We start from the raw sequence: 17456 nt of genomic DNA on the forward strand, positions 1-17456 counted from the left end.
TAAAGGAAAGTTATTATAAACGCTTTATTACAATTGAAGACAAAGTAAACTTAGATGTATCTCAGTAAGCATCATGATGTAATCAAGTTCTAGACTGGAAGTTAGATTCAGGTTTATGACCTTGAGCCAGACCCTAATTTTCAATGAATCTCTAATCAGTTTTTGCACTTTCTGAAGAAGAGAAGGACACAAGTCCCCTAAGAGAAGGTTGCCACTGGCTGGTCTAATGTCTCTTTGCCCTACAGCAACTCCCTCAGCCTGAGACTTAAACTGTCTATTGCACCTGCCTAATAGCCTTAGGTTAGAAGAGGAGTGAGACCTTCCTCTGACTGCATACTTTGCAATTTGGGTTTCATGTCACCTGAGGGAAGGCTGCTAGGGCCTGGCACAGGAACTTTCATCTGAGCCAGTATAAGGCAGCTTTCATGTTCTGCTGGCAGCCTGATTTTCTTCTGGTGATTTGGAGAATCTCTGGTGCAGAGAGGAGCATCTCATACTGTGCTGTCCTGAGAAGGAAGACAAAGAACAAAGTCAGTGGAGAACACAACTACAGTTGCCATCCCCAGCCTTCAGAAGGAAGAGTAGTAGTTAAAAGAAGCCTCTCTGTCCCATCTGACCATATATCTTCCATCTCATGCTGTGCTTATCTTTTGTCTAATCTCTAGCCTCTTCTCTGAAGAACAGAGTGGCACCTTCCATTCAATAATAAAGTCTCATACTTGGTTCATAGGCTATATATCCTAAGGATCTGGAATTATTATAGATTATTATAGGGATGGGATATGAAGCAAATTAAAACACCCCTGAAGTATCACTTCACATTCTTCAAGCTAGCAAACATGGAAAAATTTGTATGGCCTTTGGGAAAGATATTCCTGTTCATTTGCTGCTGAAAGGCTATGAATTGGTTAAGCCATCCTATAAAAGATTTTGAAATCAAGCAAGGAAATTACTAAATTGTTCAATTCTAAAGATTCTACTGCAAGGACTATGTCAAGGAAGAAAGGAACCATATGTGCAAAATTTTCATATCAGTATTGTTTGTGACACAAACAATTGAAAACAAAATCTGTGACCAGTAGTTGGAAAATGACTGAACAAATGGTATGTAAATAAAATGGACTCTTGTACTTTCATAAATGATGACTATGAGGACTTCAGAGAAACATGAGGGAAAATATAAGTGATTAACTATAAAGAAAAAGGGGTGGGATACCACAAGAACAATATATATTAATGACTGCAAGAAAAGTCAACCTGGAAAGACCAAAAACAAATCACTTGATCATTGTGAGTACCATCCTGTAAAAGTTAAATGATATCCCCCTACTCTGACAATTGTCAGTAAATTGTTTTTAGAATGTAAATCAAGGGAGTATCATAGTACAAACTGACTAATACTTGTTGAATTGAATATAGTCTGCTTAATTTGAGCAAAGCAGTTGATAAAGTGTTAAGCTAATTGCTTTGAAGAAGATGGAGATATGTGGGCTCCAGAATCATTCGATTATGTGAAATCAGAATTAGTTTTATGACAAAGTGATCATTAACAGTTCCTATGTCGATTTGAAAGGTCTATCATGGATTGTACCAGTGATGTGTCCTTGGCTTTATATCATTCAATTTTTTTAATCAATGCCTTAGATAAAGGCATATATGACATCTTATCAAATTTGGAAGTAACACAAATCTGAGAGTTGCTAACACATTAGATAACAGTGATAATTTCTTGACAGTCTTGAGGATTCTTTGAGTCATCTAGAAATCAGAAATTTAACAATCATAATAATTAACATTTATAGTATAATTTTAAGTTTGTAAAATATAGTATTTTGTCTGATTCTTACAACTCTGTGATGTAGGTACTGTAGGTATTATCTCATTTTACAGAAAAGTAAAACAAGGCCCAGAAATTAACTGACTTGCTGATAGTCATATACCTTCTGTCAGTTATTGAACTGTGCTCTTCCTCATTCTGAGTCTGATACTGTCCACTACTGTACATCCAACAGAACACTAGGAATTAGAATTAAAATGAAATGGAATGGAGTACCTTGAGATATGTTGGATTCATTTTCAAAGCTAGATTACTCCTTGTCACATATGTTGTAGAATAGATCATGGAATCATATATTTAGAGTTGAACAGGAATTCAAAGGCCAAAATAAGAAAACTGAGGCCCAGGAGCATAGGTAATGTCAAAGCCAGACAAGGCTTGGATTAGTTAAAGGAAGCACAGAGGGATTGGGTGTCTTCTTAAGGTCAGAGAGGTATTAAAATAGATCTAAGGTTTAACCCCTGACCTACTTTCAAATCAATTTTGTTCTCCTTGTAAATATCTTGCATTTTGTACATGTTGCCCCCCTCATTAGAATGCTTCTGGTCCCTGCAGTCAGAGTTCTTTTTTTGCTTTTTCTTTGATCCCTGAAATTTAGCATAGTGCCTATCAGTAAACATTTATTAAATGCATATAGATAGTATTGATAAGGACAAATGAACAGAAGCAAGGACCTATATGAGAAGAGATAGAAACTTCCCAGCCAGTTCTGTTACCTTAACCTTTAAGAATTTATAACAGCTTTCAGGTAAAGTTAACTAATGTTTCATTTAAAACTGGTCACCTTTGAGGTACTAAGTGTCTTCTAATTTGTATATTCTGCACAGAATGATAGACTTCCTGGAATTTCTATCAGGAATTCAAGAAATTCTAAGAATAAATTTGAAATACCAGTCTTCTTAATGTTTATGCTTTCATAATAGAATTTTCAAATTAACAGATGTGATCATCAAAAAAGTCTGACTCTTGGTGCATCTCTCAGATCCAGAGATCTTATTTGTTGTAGACTATCTCTTTTTTACTTTTTAAAAATTTTTTTCCAGTTACACATAAGAAACAATTAACATTTCTTTTTCAAAAATTTAAGTTACAAATTTTCTTCTTCCTTTCCTCCTTTCTCTCCTCATTGAAAAGACAAGCAATTTGACATGTTATAGATGCTGCATTCATGTAAAACATTTCCATAGTAGTCATGTTATAAAATAAAATACCAAAAATACCCATGAAGAAACAAAGTAAAAAGTTGTATCTTTCAATCTCCATTTAGACTCCTGGAAGTGGAGGAATCCTCTAGAATTGTCTTGGATCTTAGCTAAGTCATTCACAGTTGTTCATCTTACAGTATCATTATTACTATGTACAATGTTCTAGTTCCTCTCACTTCACTTTGAATCAGTTCTTGTCAGTTTTTTTGAGTTTTTCTGAAAGCATCCTGTTTATCATTTCTTAAAGCACAGTAGAATTCCATCACAATCATATACTATAATTTGTTCAGCCATTCCCTAATTGACAGACATCCTTTCGATTTCAGATTCTTTACCACCACAAAAAGTGCTGCTATAAATGTTTTTGTAAATATAGATCTTTGTTTTGTTTAGTTTCGTTTAGTTTTTTTTTTTAATTATTTCTTTGGGTTACAGACTTAGTAGTGGTATTGCTAGTCAGAGGGTATGATAGCCCTTTGAGCATAAGTCTGAATTTTTCTCCAGAATGGTTGGATCAGTTCACAACTCCACCAACACAGTACAGTAGTGCCCCACATCCCCTCCAGCATTTGTCATTTTCCTTTTTGTCATATTAACCAATCTTTTAGGTGTGAAGGGGTAAATCAGTTTTAATTTGCATTTCTCTAACCATTGATGATTTAGAGCATTTTTTCACGACTATATCTAGCTTTGATTTCTTCATCTGAAAACTGTTGCTGGCTACCTCTATTTCAGAGAGGTCCCCCTTCATCTTGCCCCTTTCTGAAAACTTATGTGGCCTAATCTTATGCATCCAGGACTTTATTAATAAACTCAGCATCTAGGGCAGTGAAGTGGCTTGGATTGAGAGCCAGGCCCAAAGATAGGAGGTCCTGAGTTCATATCTGGCTTTATACTTCCTAGCTGTGTGACCCTGGATAAGTCACCTAACTAACCCCATTGTCTAGCCTTTACTGCTACTCATCTGCCTTAGAACCAATAAACAGTATTGCTTCTAAAACAGAAGGTTAAGGAGGGTTTTATTGTGTTTTTTTAATCTCATCATTTCCCTCTTGTGCAATTGAGAACCAGTCACATAAACCTAAGCAAGAACCCTTCTCCTTTTCTTAAAATCCATGTCTCTTTCCCCTTGTCATCTAGCTGCCCTGGTATAGTGGCAACAGAGTATAATTAGATTTACAGCTAGAAGAAACCTCAGAGGCTATCTAGTCCTATGGTGTCAAACTAAAATAGAAACAGATCCCTATAGGCCAGGTATTAACTTACAAAGCCCCCAATTAGCATTATCTATGTTATCTTGTATTTTTATTTTTGTAAACATGCCCCAGTTATGTTTTAATCTGATTGAGTCTGACACCTCTAGTCTAGTCCAAACCTCTCATTTTATAGTTGAGAAAACTGAATCCACCAGAAGTTAAATTACTTGCCCCGATAATACTGATAATAACTGAGCCAGGTTTCAAGCCTCTGTTTTCTGCCTACAAATCTAGAATGCTTTCTGTTGTAACACACTGCTTCTTTAGCATCCTATCCTCTACTAGAAGAAATGACAACATGGCAGACCCTGGGTATTACAACTTTCAAGAACCTATCTCATGACTATTATTGACAGTTTTCTCTATTTTCTCTGCTCCTTTCTCATTCTTTTTGAAGACCATTGCATATGAAGTTCTGGCAGCCTCTGTAATTATATTCTTTGATTAACAAGGACCCTACCCCCGAATGATTCAAGTTAGGCCTTAAAGCTTTGCCTTGTGTGAATTAAAATACACCATAATAATGGTCTATTACTTTGAACATCATTAGCTTATCTGAATCTTTTGTGAAAATTTCCTTCTGTCCCTAAACCACAAAATGTATATTTTACTGTCATCTTTGCAAACAAAGTATACTGCAGGTTGGTTAGAGTGCCCTCATGTGTTTATTTTGTAACATTTTAGATCTTTGGTTATAGTATTAATTTTATCATAATATCAATATACTTCATAAGGGCAGTTTTTTCTTCACTCTTCAGTCTCTGAAGAACTCCAGGTTGTCAAGGGCTAGATTGGTCACTGCTCCTCTAAATCTATGATACTGTACAGTAAGTTGTGATGTTTATAATAGTGACCATGAAGTATAATAAGATGTTAAATCATTCCCTCAACAACAACAACAACAAAAAACTAAGTCAAATTCAGGTCAGTATTTTGGTAAGAAAGAATGCTAATCTTAATTTTTTTAATTAAATATTTAATAACAACAAATTTAAGTTAATTCTCAGTTAATAAAAAAATTCAGAGAAGTGGAATGAGTAAGATTTTATTCAAATATGCTATCCATAAAACAAAAGAAATGCTGCTATTGTGATCTGCAAGACATACGTTTTATGTAAGTAGTTTTTCTAGTAATAGTGATGAGATTGCACAAGACTCTATCTCTTTCTCTGTCTCTCTTTTGCCCTTGTGACCAGCATTATTTATGAAACAATCTATAAGGGTTTAGGAGTACAGTGTGCTTATAAAACCTCACTTAAAATCAAGTTAAACCTTAAACTCATTTTCAGAACGATGTTCTGACCAACTGAAACCATCCACAAATTGACTTTCATATCCATCTCCCTCCCTGTCTTTCTCCTTAAGTCTCCAGGAAATTTCCATTACTCCTTAAAATTCCATGTAGCAAAATTACTTTTTGGGGGTGATTACTGATTATCTGTAAATTGTATATACTACTAAGTTCTGATACTTTTTAACTATATAGTATATGTTTTGCATTTCCCCCCTTTTTCTTCACACTTAATTCCAAAATCGTCATCTGAGACCTGATCATAAATCTTGCTTGGAATATCAATTGGCATTTCTTTTTCAGTAGGTCTCTGACTCCATCTTCTCCTTTAAGTTATTACTATAAGCTATATAGCTATTGAACAAGAATTCCCTGTGTTTAAATGTTAACATAAGATTACAACTATTTTCAAAGGATGACAGATGTCTATGTGATATCTTGAAATTGTAGGTAAATAATGATGTACAGCAACAAAAATATTTCCACTGGATCTTTGTTTTTATCAGGATGAATATTCCTTCTACCTGTATGGTTTATAATCCATCCATATTTTCTCACCTTATTGTATTTCATGTCCATTTAGTCTAATGAAGCCTTTGGCCCCCTTCTCAAAATAATGTTTTTAGATGTATAAAATTAAATGCATAGGACTACAAAGGAAACGATTTTTTTGAAGTACATTTATAATTTTTTTTCTAAAAGGTAATTCACAGATTCTTCAGCACCCTTTTCCTGGATCTCTTCTGTTCTAATACAACAAGCATTTAGTGGGTACCTACTATATACAAATTACTGTGCTAGGAATTTAAAGACAAAATGAAAAACAGCCTCAAGGAGCTTATATCCTCCTAGATAAATAAAACTTGTAAATATATAAGTATATCCATGAAGATTCATGTGGGTCGCCATGGAATACATGAGCTATCAAGTATTCCTTGCTTTTGTTGTATGGCAATTTCGTCTATTTCTCATCCATTTCTCTGATGATTGCCTTCCATAATTCTTTTGCTATATGTTATGACCTATTCGGGGCACCTAGGTGGTGGTACATTGGATTCAGAGTGTTGGGCCTGGAGTCAGGAAGACTCATCTCCCTAAATTCAAATCTGGCCTCAGACACTTAGTTGCTTTGTAACCCTTAGCAAGCCATTTCAGTATTTTTGACAAGAATGACTAAATAGAAAATGATCTACTCATACCCGTCATGCTTTAATTCTTCAGAGATTATGATAGTTCATATTTTATAGTTGTATAGCACCAGCAGAAGAATAGTGGCGCTAGAAAAATGCTCCAAAAAAATAGGCATAATTTATTCACCTAGATTTCTTTTATGGATAATTAGATTGAACTCTTGTGTGATTTTGGTTTTCATTTAAAAGGCAGTGTTTCATTGTTGGAGTTGGAATGCAGATCAACGCATACATAATTTTTCACTTTATTTTGGGGTTTTGGTTTTAAATGAACAATATGGAGATTTGTTTAACATGATAATATGTCTATGACCCAGATTGAGTTGCTTGCCATCTCCAGGAGGGTAGAGAGAAGGAAGAAAAGGAGACAATTTGGATCATATAACTTCGGAAAATTTCTATGGAAATTTGTTATAACATGTGTTTCAAGGCTTAATGCAGTCATGGTTTTTATAAAAGAGAACATCTAGAGACCCTTACCATTTATAGATGTTCCTCTTCAACTTTGTATTGAACATCCTCCATGACTGACATCTTTACTTCTTTGGTGCCATCTTAAATTCCTCAAATAACATATTAGTGGTTGGTGTGATATTGGAGTGTAGGTATGGTGACTTCATTGTCATTAAAAGAAAAAAATAATTTATTATAGGGATCTCAACCAATCATTTATACTTTTTTGCCCATTTGTGGTCCTTGCAATTTTATCCCTAAACACTCTTGGGAAGATTAGACTCCACTGAGTCATTTACCAAGCTTTCTATAAATTTGTTTTTTTCTAACTGACCCTTCTAGCTGATATCACAAAAGAATTAAGGAAGGTAAATGTAGCTAGGGCAGATGTGAATGTCATAGAATTGTTTGTACAAAACCCTCCAAAGGAAAATTAGGCCAAAATAAAAAGAAGTACATAAAATTTTAGTAATCACTCTATGGGTATGACTGTTACTGGTACAAGCAGGTACTTTAAGTGCACAATGCTGAATTTATACAAAGAAATAGGAACTGGGGTGGGGGTGGGGGGCAAAAAAACAAAGAAAAGGAAAATACTTTCGACTGACATTTTGGCATCATAACATTAGAATTCATAGAAAATTCATAGAGATCTTAAAACTTCAAGTCTTTAATATTTATATTTACTGAAACCACAGCTAAATCTCTAGATCTCTTCAGTATAAGTAATCTAATAATGTTCAAAAGAAGAAATTTATAGGAGAGAAGTGAAATCCAATTTACCCTTTGAGGAATACTATATTCTTAATAATATTAACTGAATGTATCAGTGAAGCAGATAATTAAAAATTGTCCAAAAATCAATTGTTAAATTCTAGAATGTCTTTATATTTTAAAAATAAATCTAATGTTATTTCATACTGCAATTAAAATGAGCCACACTTTAAAGACCCAAATGAAGTAAAACTAACTTGCTCCTCTCTTCTCTTCTGTCTTAATCTATTGCATTATATATTTTATCTTATTAAATATTATTTTGACCTTTTACCTTTCTGATAGGAAAAAAGTATAATTATTTTTTGTTTAATAGGCTGTCCTATTTCAAGGTATTATGTTATATTTAAAAGAATGCTGGATTTAGAGTTAGACAGCCTAGGTTCAAACCCCAGCTCTACCACTTAGTACCTATATAACCTTAGGCAAGTTATTTAACCTCTCTGCCTCAGTTCCTTCATCTGAAAAATGAGATTCAACTCAACAGCCTCTAAGTTTCCTCCTATGAGTCTGTGATCTTGAGATAATCTTGAGAAACATGTAGAAATTATTAAAATAGAAATTAAATTTGACAGTATGAAGATATTTAAGAAATTACCAAAATATTATTTTCATTGGAAATTTGAGCAATGTCTTTAATAAATTTTAGGTTTTAATGGGAAAACTTTAGTTGGAAAATATGGGTTGCATTTTACTGTACTGAAATATATACATTTGCCATAAAAATCTAATTAAAAGTCATATTTTTTAACCTAACTCTACTACTTCCTTGCTCCAAAAATTTCCAGTTGTGAAGGAAGTAAGATTCCTTCATAGTGCCAAAATTAAATCACTCTCCAAAAGGAAGTATCTATTTGTATTGCATTGTTTGCTCTTAACCAATCAATCATATGCTGCACGTAGTTTTCTGACATTATAAAAAAATAAGTTTCCATATTTCAAAGTACAATCATAGAAGCTTATTGAGTGCCAGAATGCCCACAGAAAAGTTCACTTCTGACCTAAGAAAAAAGTTGCAAGATTTCCTTTAAAAAATAGGGCAGAAATAATTTATCTAAGTATCTGAAGAAGAAACTGATGGAGGAAAAAGTTGGACCACTCAAATCTAGTTGCCAAACATAACAATACAAATCTCTTTATAAGAGAACAATTTCTTAGGAGAGTTTAGACTGATATCAGTTCATAATATAATTGTAATTTTTTACTATAAAGATGTTTTAAGTTTTCATATTTTAAAAATATGCGGTGTGTATAAAATGTATATATAGTTTTAACTTTTTGCATATTTAGGTCTTTTTCCAACTACATTATAATCTTCCTGAGGACAGAAATCCAAGTCATACCTAATTCCATGCCTTGCATTGCATAGCACAGGTTATTACATGAAGTAGATGTAGTGATTGGATCTTTAATTTCCTTGATATAGTGAAAGGAAAATTGCCTCTGCTTGTGTATGTCAGGATCTTTTCAACTTAATGGTATTGGATAATTGCCTAGACCCCTGAAAGATTAAGTGATTTGCCCAAAATCACAGAGGCAGAACTTGATCTCAGGTCTTGCTTTGAGATCAGTTCTTTGTTCTCTATATAATATTTCTTCTTACTACAGAAAATAAGTATTTGATAAGTATTTTTTAAATTATAATTGCCCTAAACTGTGGGCTCCTTACCCTGCATTTCTGGATGACTGGTAAAATATAGAAGTAGTAATATAATTAGAAATAGCACTGGACTTTTTTTATCTAGTTTTAATTCTGCCACTTACTATTGATTGCAGTCTTAGTCTATGCTTAATTTTAAGGTTCTTCAATTTTACCTTCATTGTAGATAACACCATATTCCTCACAAGTTTTTGAAGATCAGAAAAAATGACAAGAAAAAGCATTATATGACTATGTAACATGTAAATATTATCTGTTAAACATAAAATAAGCATTGACTAGGCAACTCTAGAGAACTGATCTTGAGATATTTAGGACTTTGTGGGTTCACCAGCAGCCAATAGTTTATAATAAATCAAGATTTCGCTATAATATTCAGGGATAGTTTGTAGTAGCCATAAGATCCTATAAATATAATGCTGAAAGGAACCTTATAGGCTGTCTAGTCCAACTTCCTTTACAGGTGAGAAAACTTAAGTGACTTAAGGATTTGGGCAATAAATGTGAGTTAATAATTTTAGATATATACAATGAAGATTTTCATTAACTCAATAATTACCAGTTTGCTTGGGGTATACTTAGTGATGTTTCTTCAGTTTGAAAGAGAATATATAAATCACAGCAAGAGAACAGAAAAGCGAAATGCTGAGATCAATAACTTAATAACTAACATTTCTAGAGAATTTGAAGATTCATAAAGTACTTTTTAAAAATTATGTAATTTTATCTTCACAACAACCCTGAGAGGTGCTGTCATTATCCCCACAGAAGAAACTGAGGCCAACAGAAGTTAAGTGACCCACCCAATTTCATACAACTCTAGTATATGTTAGTGCAGGATTTGAACTCAGGTCTTCATGACTTCAAGCCCAGTGCTATATTCATTAAGCCACCTAGCTATGGAAAAGATTTTATTTTAGGGTATCTTCAAATTCTTGTATTTTTCTTTTTAAAAAGCATCTCCAAATTTTGATGATTACTGGAATAATTAGCTTATTTGGGAAATAGCTAGGCTATATGATTATGCCAAATACTTGTTTATAATGTCTTTGTTTATGGACCTTTCTTTTTTGCCATGTGAAGTTTCTACATGTTTCTGAAATTGTTTTCCAAGGAAAACTGGAGAATTTCTTTTTTAACAACAGAACACAGTAACAACTACCTAGGAAAAGTGTTAGCCCAGTGTATCGTTGGCATGTGAAGCTAGACATTGATGTACAATTATTTTGCTTATGATATACTTGTGCTTAAATCAAAATGAATTAATATACTTGTCAAAGGATTAAGAAAATGAACTCTGACTTTCTTGCTGAGCTACCAGGGTCAGGTCCCTGTGGAGTGCATTGAATCATGGAGAAATTTTCCCTTTTCCCTATCATATACAAGTCCTATGCCAATCTCCAAAATAAATCTTCTAATAAAAAAGAGAGTGCATTATTCACAAAAGTAATGATTTTTTGGACTATTATCCACAGTGCATCATCACTGTCCTTTGACTTTATCGTTCTGTTGTGGTTTTAGGATTTAGACTTTTGATGCCTTGCATACTTGTGTTCTTTCTGCCACGGACAAGAGAATTCTCCTTGCTTATGTCAACATGTAGGCAACTCATGCTCTTGATATCAGTAGTTCACAAGAAAGTATTTGCCCTTCTGAATCATTTTAGTGAAGAATCTTAAGCCATAATCCTTTATAGGTACTTACTAATTAACCTAACCACTCAGAAGATAAACTAATCTCTTTGAGGAACCTTAAGGAAGATATCATATCTTCCTTAAGGACAGTCACTTTTCCCATTATTTTACAAAAGGAGAAAGTAAACCTAATATGGATTTAACAATCCAAAGTCTAGTTTTAGAATAAATGGAAACTCTGAAGGAATCATTGTGTAGCACTTTATAGCAACAATATTAAGTGCCTAAGGGTTCCATGCAAGAACTGAAGCAAATAAACGAAGTGCGGCAATTTCATCTCAATTGATGTCCATTTTAAACCATGGCTTTAACTGATGAGAAGCAGCTTTTTAGTCCACAAAAGATAAATCTTCTCCAAGAAATATTTTAGAGCAGATGAAAATATACTGCGTGTTCTTGTTACTTAAATATTCTGAGTTGCTGGGTCACAGAGAAAGTTGGGAAGTCTTTCATAGGCATAGTTGACCCCTTGGACTGTACTTTAGGTACTACTACAAGAACAAGTAGTTTTAATAAATCATTTTATGGTTTGAATTTTCCAGAGGTTTATTATTAATTAAATTTATTTTCCTTTCTCAGTACTGTTTATCAGGACACCCAACTTTACCATGCAATGTACTCAAATTCAAGTCTACTACCATCATGTTAGATTGTGGCCTGGATATGACTTCAACACTCAATTTTCTTCCCTTACCATTGGTTCAGAGGTATGTTCTAATAGATCCCAAGAAATGTGGGGAAGAGTGGTTTGCTAAAAAATTGTGATAAGTATAAAATTTGCCAGTTTACAGTTGTTGTCAATTTTGTTCTACTGAAAGTTCTTTTTATCAAAATAACTTTCTTTAAAGTAATGAATAAGTATAACATTGACTTGTTGAATAGTTTTTTTAACCATCATTTACTCTGAGCTTCTGTAAAAAATTAACTACTCACTAAAAGTGAGATTGTGTATCTTTCATCTTCCCTGCTAATTTTTATGGGAACTAATAAATAAACTAGTTATATCGAGCACAAGAACCCACTTTTAATTATCTTTTCATAGACTTGATTTCATGGAGTTTGAGTTTTAAGCCCTTAATGTCTTTACATGATTTTTATTACAAGATTTTCTTTAGAGATTAGGAGTTATCTAGTCTATCCCTGGGGCAGCTAGGTGACTTAGTGAATAGACCATGGATCTAGAGTCAGGAAGATCTGAGTTCAAAAATGGCTTCACTTCCTGGATGGGTGACCCTTTGGGCAAGTTATTTAACCTCTATTTGCTTCAGTTCCTCATCTAAAAAATGGGGATACTCTGGAGAAGGAAATGGTAAACCATTCCAGGATCTTTGCCAAGAAACCCTATAGATTCTGTCATATAGAATCAAACATGACAAGTCTATCCCTGCCTTCAGAGGGACTATATTTTAAGTCATCCTTGACAAAAGGGTCCTTAAATGAAGATCCTTAAATGACAAACAGGATTTTTATTTGATCTTGGAGGTGACAGGAAATCACTGGAGTTGATTGAGTGGATGGTTGACATTATTATTACTGTGTTTTGAGAAAAGTCACTTTGGTGACTGAATAGATTGGAGTGGGAGAGAGTCGAGGCAGGCAGAACCACCAACAGACTATTACAGTCGTCCAGGTGTGAGGTGAGGAATGCTTATAACTGGAGTGTTGGCAGTGTCAGAGGAGCAAAGGGGCCATAGTCAAGAAATGTTGCAAAAGGAAGATCTATATGTCTTGGCACCAGACTGGATGTGGGAGAGGGGAAGTAAAAGATAGTGAGGAGTCTGAGGGAAAAAATATTGGCCATCATTAATAATAATAATAGTTAATGTTTATATAGCACTTATTATGTCAGGCGCTTTACAAAAATTTATCTTAGTTGATCCTTGTAATAACCTTGGGAAGTAAGTGCCATTGTTATCCCTATTTTATAGATAAGGAAATTGAGGCAGATAGCATTTAAGTGACTTGCCAAAAATCAAACAGCTGGCAAGTGTCTAAGGCCAAATTTGAACTTGGATCTTCTTGATTCCAGTGCTCTATCCACTGAATCACCTACCCCCATTGTTACTACCAAAAATACAATTAATTAAATATTACTAATAACTGGCCCACTTAGTAAGAAAGTAGTAAGACTACTTTCCAATCTCTATAAAGTTTTTATGAAAACAATTTACAGACACATTGAAGGCATTCTTGATAAAGACATGAGAAGGGAACAGGGTACATTTTGCATCAAATCCCATTTTAGTCTTATACTTAAAAGATATATTGTAGAGTAGAAAGCAAAAGGATAATTCTATAACTGGTTCTACTCAAACCATACATGGAGTATTGTATTTAATTCTCCTGCACTTTAGAAAGGGCTTTAAGAAACTGAATCACTCCAAAGACCAAGGTATATTTGGCATAGAATATATAAAGACTTAGATGGGACATCATTGCTGTCTTTCTAGTATTTGAAGAATTTGTCGTGTGGAAGAAGGAGTAGACTTGCCCCACGAGTCCCTAAAGAGCAGACCTAGGAACACTGGATAGAAACACAGAATTAGGCTGGCATAAGGACCACCAGACTGAATTTTAGATATTGATAACAGAAGTAATTGACTCTAAAAGTAGATTCTTGTGCTCAGCATTTATTATCCTTTAATCATTTTTCGTTAAAAAATTATGAGGAAACAATTCTTAACAATTAGAACTGCTCCAAAGTAGAATAGACTGCATTGATAAAGAATGCATGCTTTGTATCATTGAACCCTTCAGTGAGATGCTGAATAGACTACTTCTCAGGGATATCATGGAAGGAATGTCTGTTCAGATCTAAATGACCTCTGAGGTTTCTTCTAACTGAAATCTTAAGGAATCTCTTCCACAGTATTTGACTAGAATGCTGCTTTTCTTGCATAGTCTTAACCCTTTTAATCCAGTATCAGGAAAGTGTATGCTTTGAGGTATGTTTCTTCACTTCAGTAGTGGTGAAGCATTGACACCAATCTATATATATATCAGTGATGGAGAACCTTTTAGAGACTGAATGTCCAAAATGTAACCTTCTTGCAGCATGTGAAGCCTCCCCCCCACCTCCCAACTGGGGTAAGGGGATGGGGCAGAGGGACAGGTAATGTGAGAAATGCCCTCAGACAGAAGAAGGCAGCAGCCCCCTCTGGCACACATGCCATAGGTTCACCAACACAGATCTATACTTTCACTCGGTCCCTTTTGTTACTAGTGGTATCTCCTTATAAATCTGCTGACTCTTTCAGAAAACCCATCCCTATAATTAATATAAACTCTTTACATTGTAGTAAGCAAGCTCAAGAAAAGTGAGTTTCCCAAATTGTACAATGAAATTATAGCAGAAATAGGACTAGAACCCCTATCTTCCAGACTTTCTCCTAATTCTTTACTGATAAGATGACATAGAAGAAATATATGCATACACAGAATGAAAATATTTAGGGATTAGCCTTCAAGTAATTATATAAAAGATAGCAACCAAATTCTTATTACTTAAAGGGTTTTTTTTTTCTTTTGCTACCTTGAATGGAGGATTCTAAGACTTATGTTGGGAAACTTGGAGAAGGCACTTTACTAGTAGACAGTGGTGACCCTTTAGAAGCAACAGCAATGAGATCTTTCCAAACTTCTCTTCCTGGGAGGTGGAGTTGTGGAATAGAGAATAAACTGGAAGATTTATGGACAGAAGGATTAAAAGCAGTAGAAACTAATAAACTTATTCTTAACCCAGAATTCTGCCAGTTCCTGGAGCTTAGATGATTCATCCTTCTATATTTTGGGATTCCGGGGACAGCGAGGCATTAGTTGAACTAATTCTTGAACAGAAATCCTTTCTACAATATCTCTGACAAATTTCCATTCAAGAAGTGAAGTTGCTAGTGGATAGAGTGCTAGATTTGGACTTAGGAAAAACTGGATTCAAATCCTACCTCCACAACTATAACTCTGTGACTCTGGATTAGTCACTCGACCTCTATACTTCTTTCTTGATCTATAAAATGGGGGTTATTAGTAGCACCTTCCTCACAGAGTTGTGAAAACCTAATGAGATAGCAGGTGTAAAGTACTTTGCAAAACTTAAAACTACTTACATAAATGCTAGCTTTTGTTATGATTATATTGATCATGCAGTGAAAGAAGAAATAGAGAATGGAAACAATGCAAAACATCTGAGAAACAGAAAGTACCATCAAGCTAATGTGAAGGTTGATCCAGTGTGTTGGTTCTTTTTCTTCCAGATATAATGTTGCTCTTCCCATAGTACATAGTCACACATACAAGTTGACCTCAATTGGTGTAATTAATAGTATATCTGAAAAGCTGCAGGTACATATATATTTTTCAAATAATTTTCAATATGCAAATCTGTTTTACTGTCTAAAGCAGACCTTTTTTGCCTAGACAGTCTGCCAGAGCCTAGAGACCCCTTCTTCCAGTAATGTTACTAAATGCATGGAAAAAAGACAAAGGATTACAAAGGAAATCAGTTATATTACAATTATCAAAATATTTTTTTTAAAGTTCATAGACCTTTGATTTAAAGAACATAGGCAAATTCTTTTATAAGGCCAAAAAACAAAACAAAACCCCAAAATATGTAGATAAATTACAGATGATCATTCAGTGTGCCAATTTTCTAAATGGGCACAACAGCATCTCACATGTTTGAAGATAACTTATCCAGCAACTTCAACTATGAATAACACATGCAAGGACCACTCAGTGGCCAATACATGCACAAAAGCTTTACTTAGAATCTTGTTGCTCCTGCTTTACACACAATCCCAATGGTCATTTGATTTTTAAATCCACCTTGTTAAAATTCGCAGATAGTTAAGATGGGGAAGGACAGTGTTAGTTAGAGGAAACACAATGATGATGGCCCTGCATGCCTCCATAGCCCCCTGAATGCATTGCTCTGTCATAGTGCTACCCAGTAATTGGTGTTCATAATGACATTCTTGCAATCATCAAGAAAGCATAGAAAGAACATAATTTAAAATTAGAAGAAAAATAGCTTAACATAGAGGATAAAGAACTGGCCTTGGAGGAAGAAAGATCAAGGTTTAAACTTTTCATCCAATACCTACTGGCCTTTAGTCAAGTCATTTAATTTTTTAGTGCCTCCCCCAAACAACTCTCAAGACTCTTGCATGTCATGCAAGTTTTCAGCCTCTTATATTTGTGGAAGAAAACCTCAGTGTAGATACTCTCGAGGGCTTCTTCCGCAAATAAAATCAAAGAGCCAGATCTTTTAAAATTCTATTTTTTAAAAATGAGTAAAGAAGTCTCTAATAAATATTGGAGGATTTCCATTCAAAAACATGAGGTAAAAGTTTGAGTACTTAATAATGTAAGTGTGAATTTTAGATTTACTCCACCTAACCCCTAAATTTGACCCTTACATAAGCATTAGTTATCTGAAAATACACTTAGGTGGATCATTTCCCTTGTGATACCAGGCTAGTGAAAAACATGTTACTTGATTTTGAGAAATTAGGTTTTCTTAAAACAAGACTACCTGTATACATCTCTATTACTATTTAATATCTAGTGGAATAGAGCTAGCTAAAACTTTCTTGCTTTGATTTTTCCAAGTATCAAAAAATGCAACACAGTTTATATTTGACTACTGTTTAAGCCTGTATATATTTATTTTTTTAGTATGACCACATTAGAAAGGAAGTCAAGATTGTCAAAGCTAACCAAAGATACTTAAGTGATGAATTATTCATGCGAGTAAACACTTTTCAGATGAAAATACCACATATCAGAAATAATGATGTTGCATGCCCCTTCAATATAATCTTGTTTACTAGAGTCAATCTCATAAAACCTTTTTTCAGTACCTTAGTAGATCTGTGATCACATCAGTATTTCAAAGAATTGATCCCACCAACTTTATTTAAATACATATGTGGAATACCGATTTAAAATACATATGATCTAGACTTCGTCTGTACTCGCTCATACCAGTTCTATTTTCTAAATTTAAAATTTTAAAATTGAGTAGATGAAAACATGAAGGAAAATAGTAATGAAAAGACAGCTATCAGGATATTTTTCTCTGTGTTAAAACCTGGA

General features: G+C 34.0%; 1 protein-coding gene across 4 annotated transcripts in view; it reads left to right on the forward strand.

Moving 5' to 3' along the window:
• The window catches only part of INTS9 (integrator complex subunit 9), a 124304-nt gene that overhangs the window by 4213 nt on the left and 102635 nt on the right, over window positions 1-17456 (forward strand). For 3 of the 4 annotated variants that reach the window (XM_016423569.2, XM_007476499.3, XM_007476500.3), the window contains one exon: window positions 11940-12067. The exons of the other annotated variant lie outside the window; for it this stretch is intronic. In XM_016423569.2, coding sequence (XP_016279055.1) covers window positions 11940-12067 — 128 coding nt within the window. The remainder of the gene's footprint in view (window positions 1-11939; window positions 12068-17456) is intronic. 4 annotated transcript variants of the gene reach the window in all.

The sequence above is a fragment of the Monodelphis domestica genome, chromosome 1 (genome assembly GCF_027887165.1).
Source record: "Monodelphis domestica isolate mMonDom1 chromosome 1, mMonDom1.pri, whole genome shotgun sequence".
NCBI lineage: Eukaryota > Metazoa > Chordata > Mammalia > Didelphimorphia > Didelphidae > Monodelphis > Monodelphis domestica.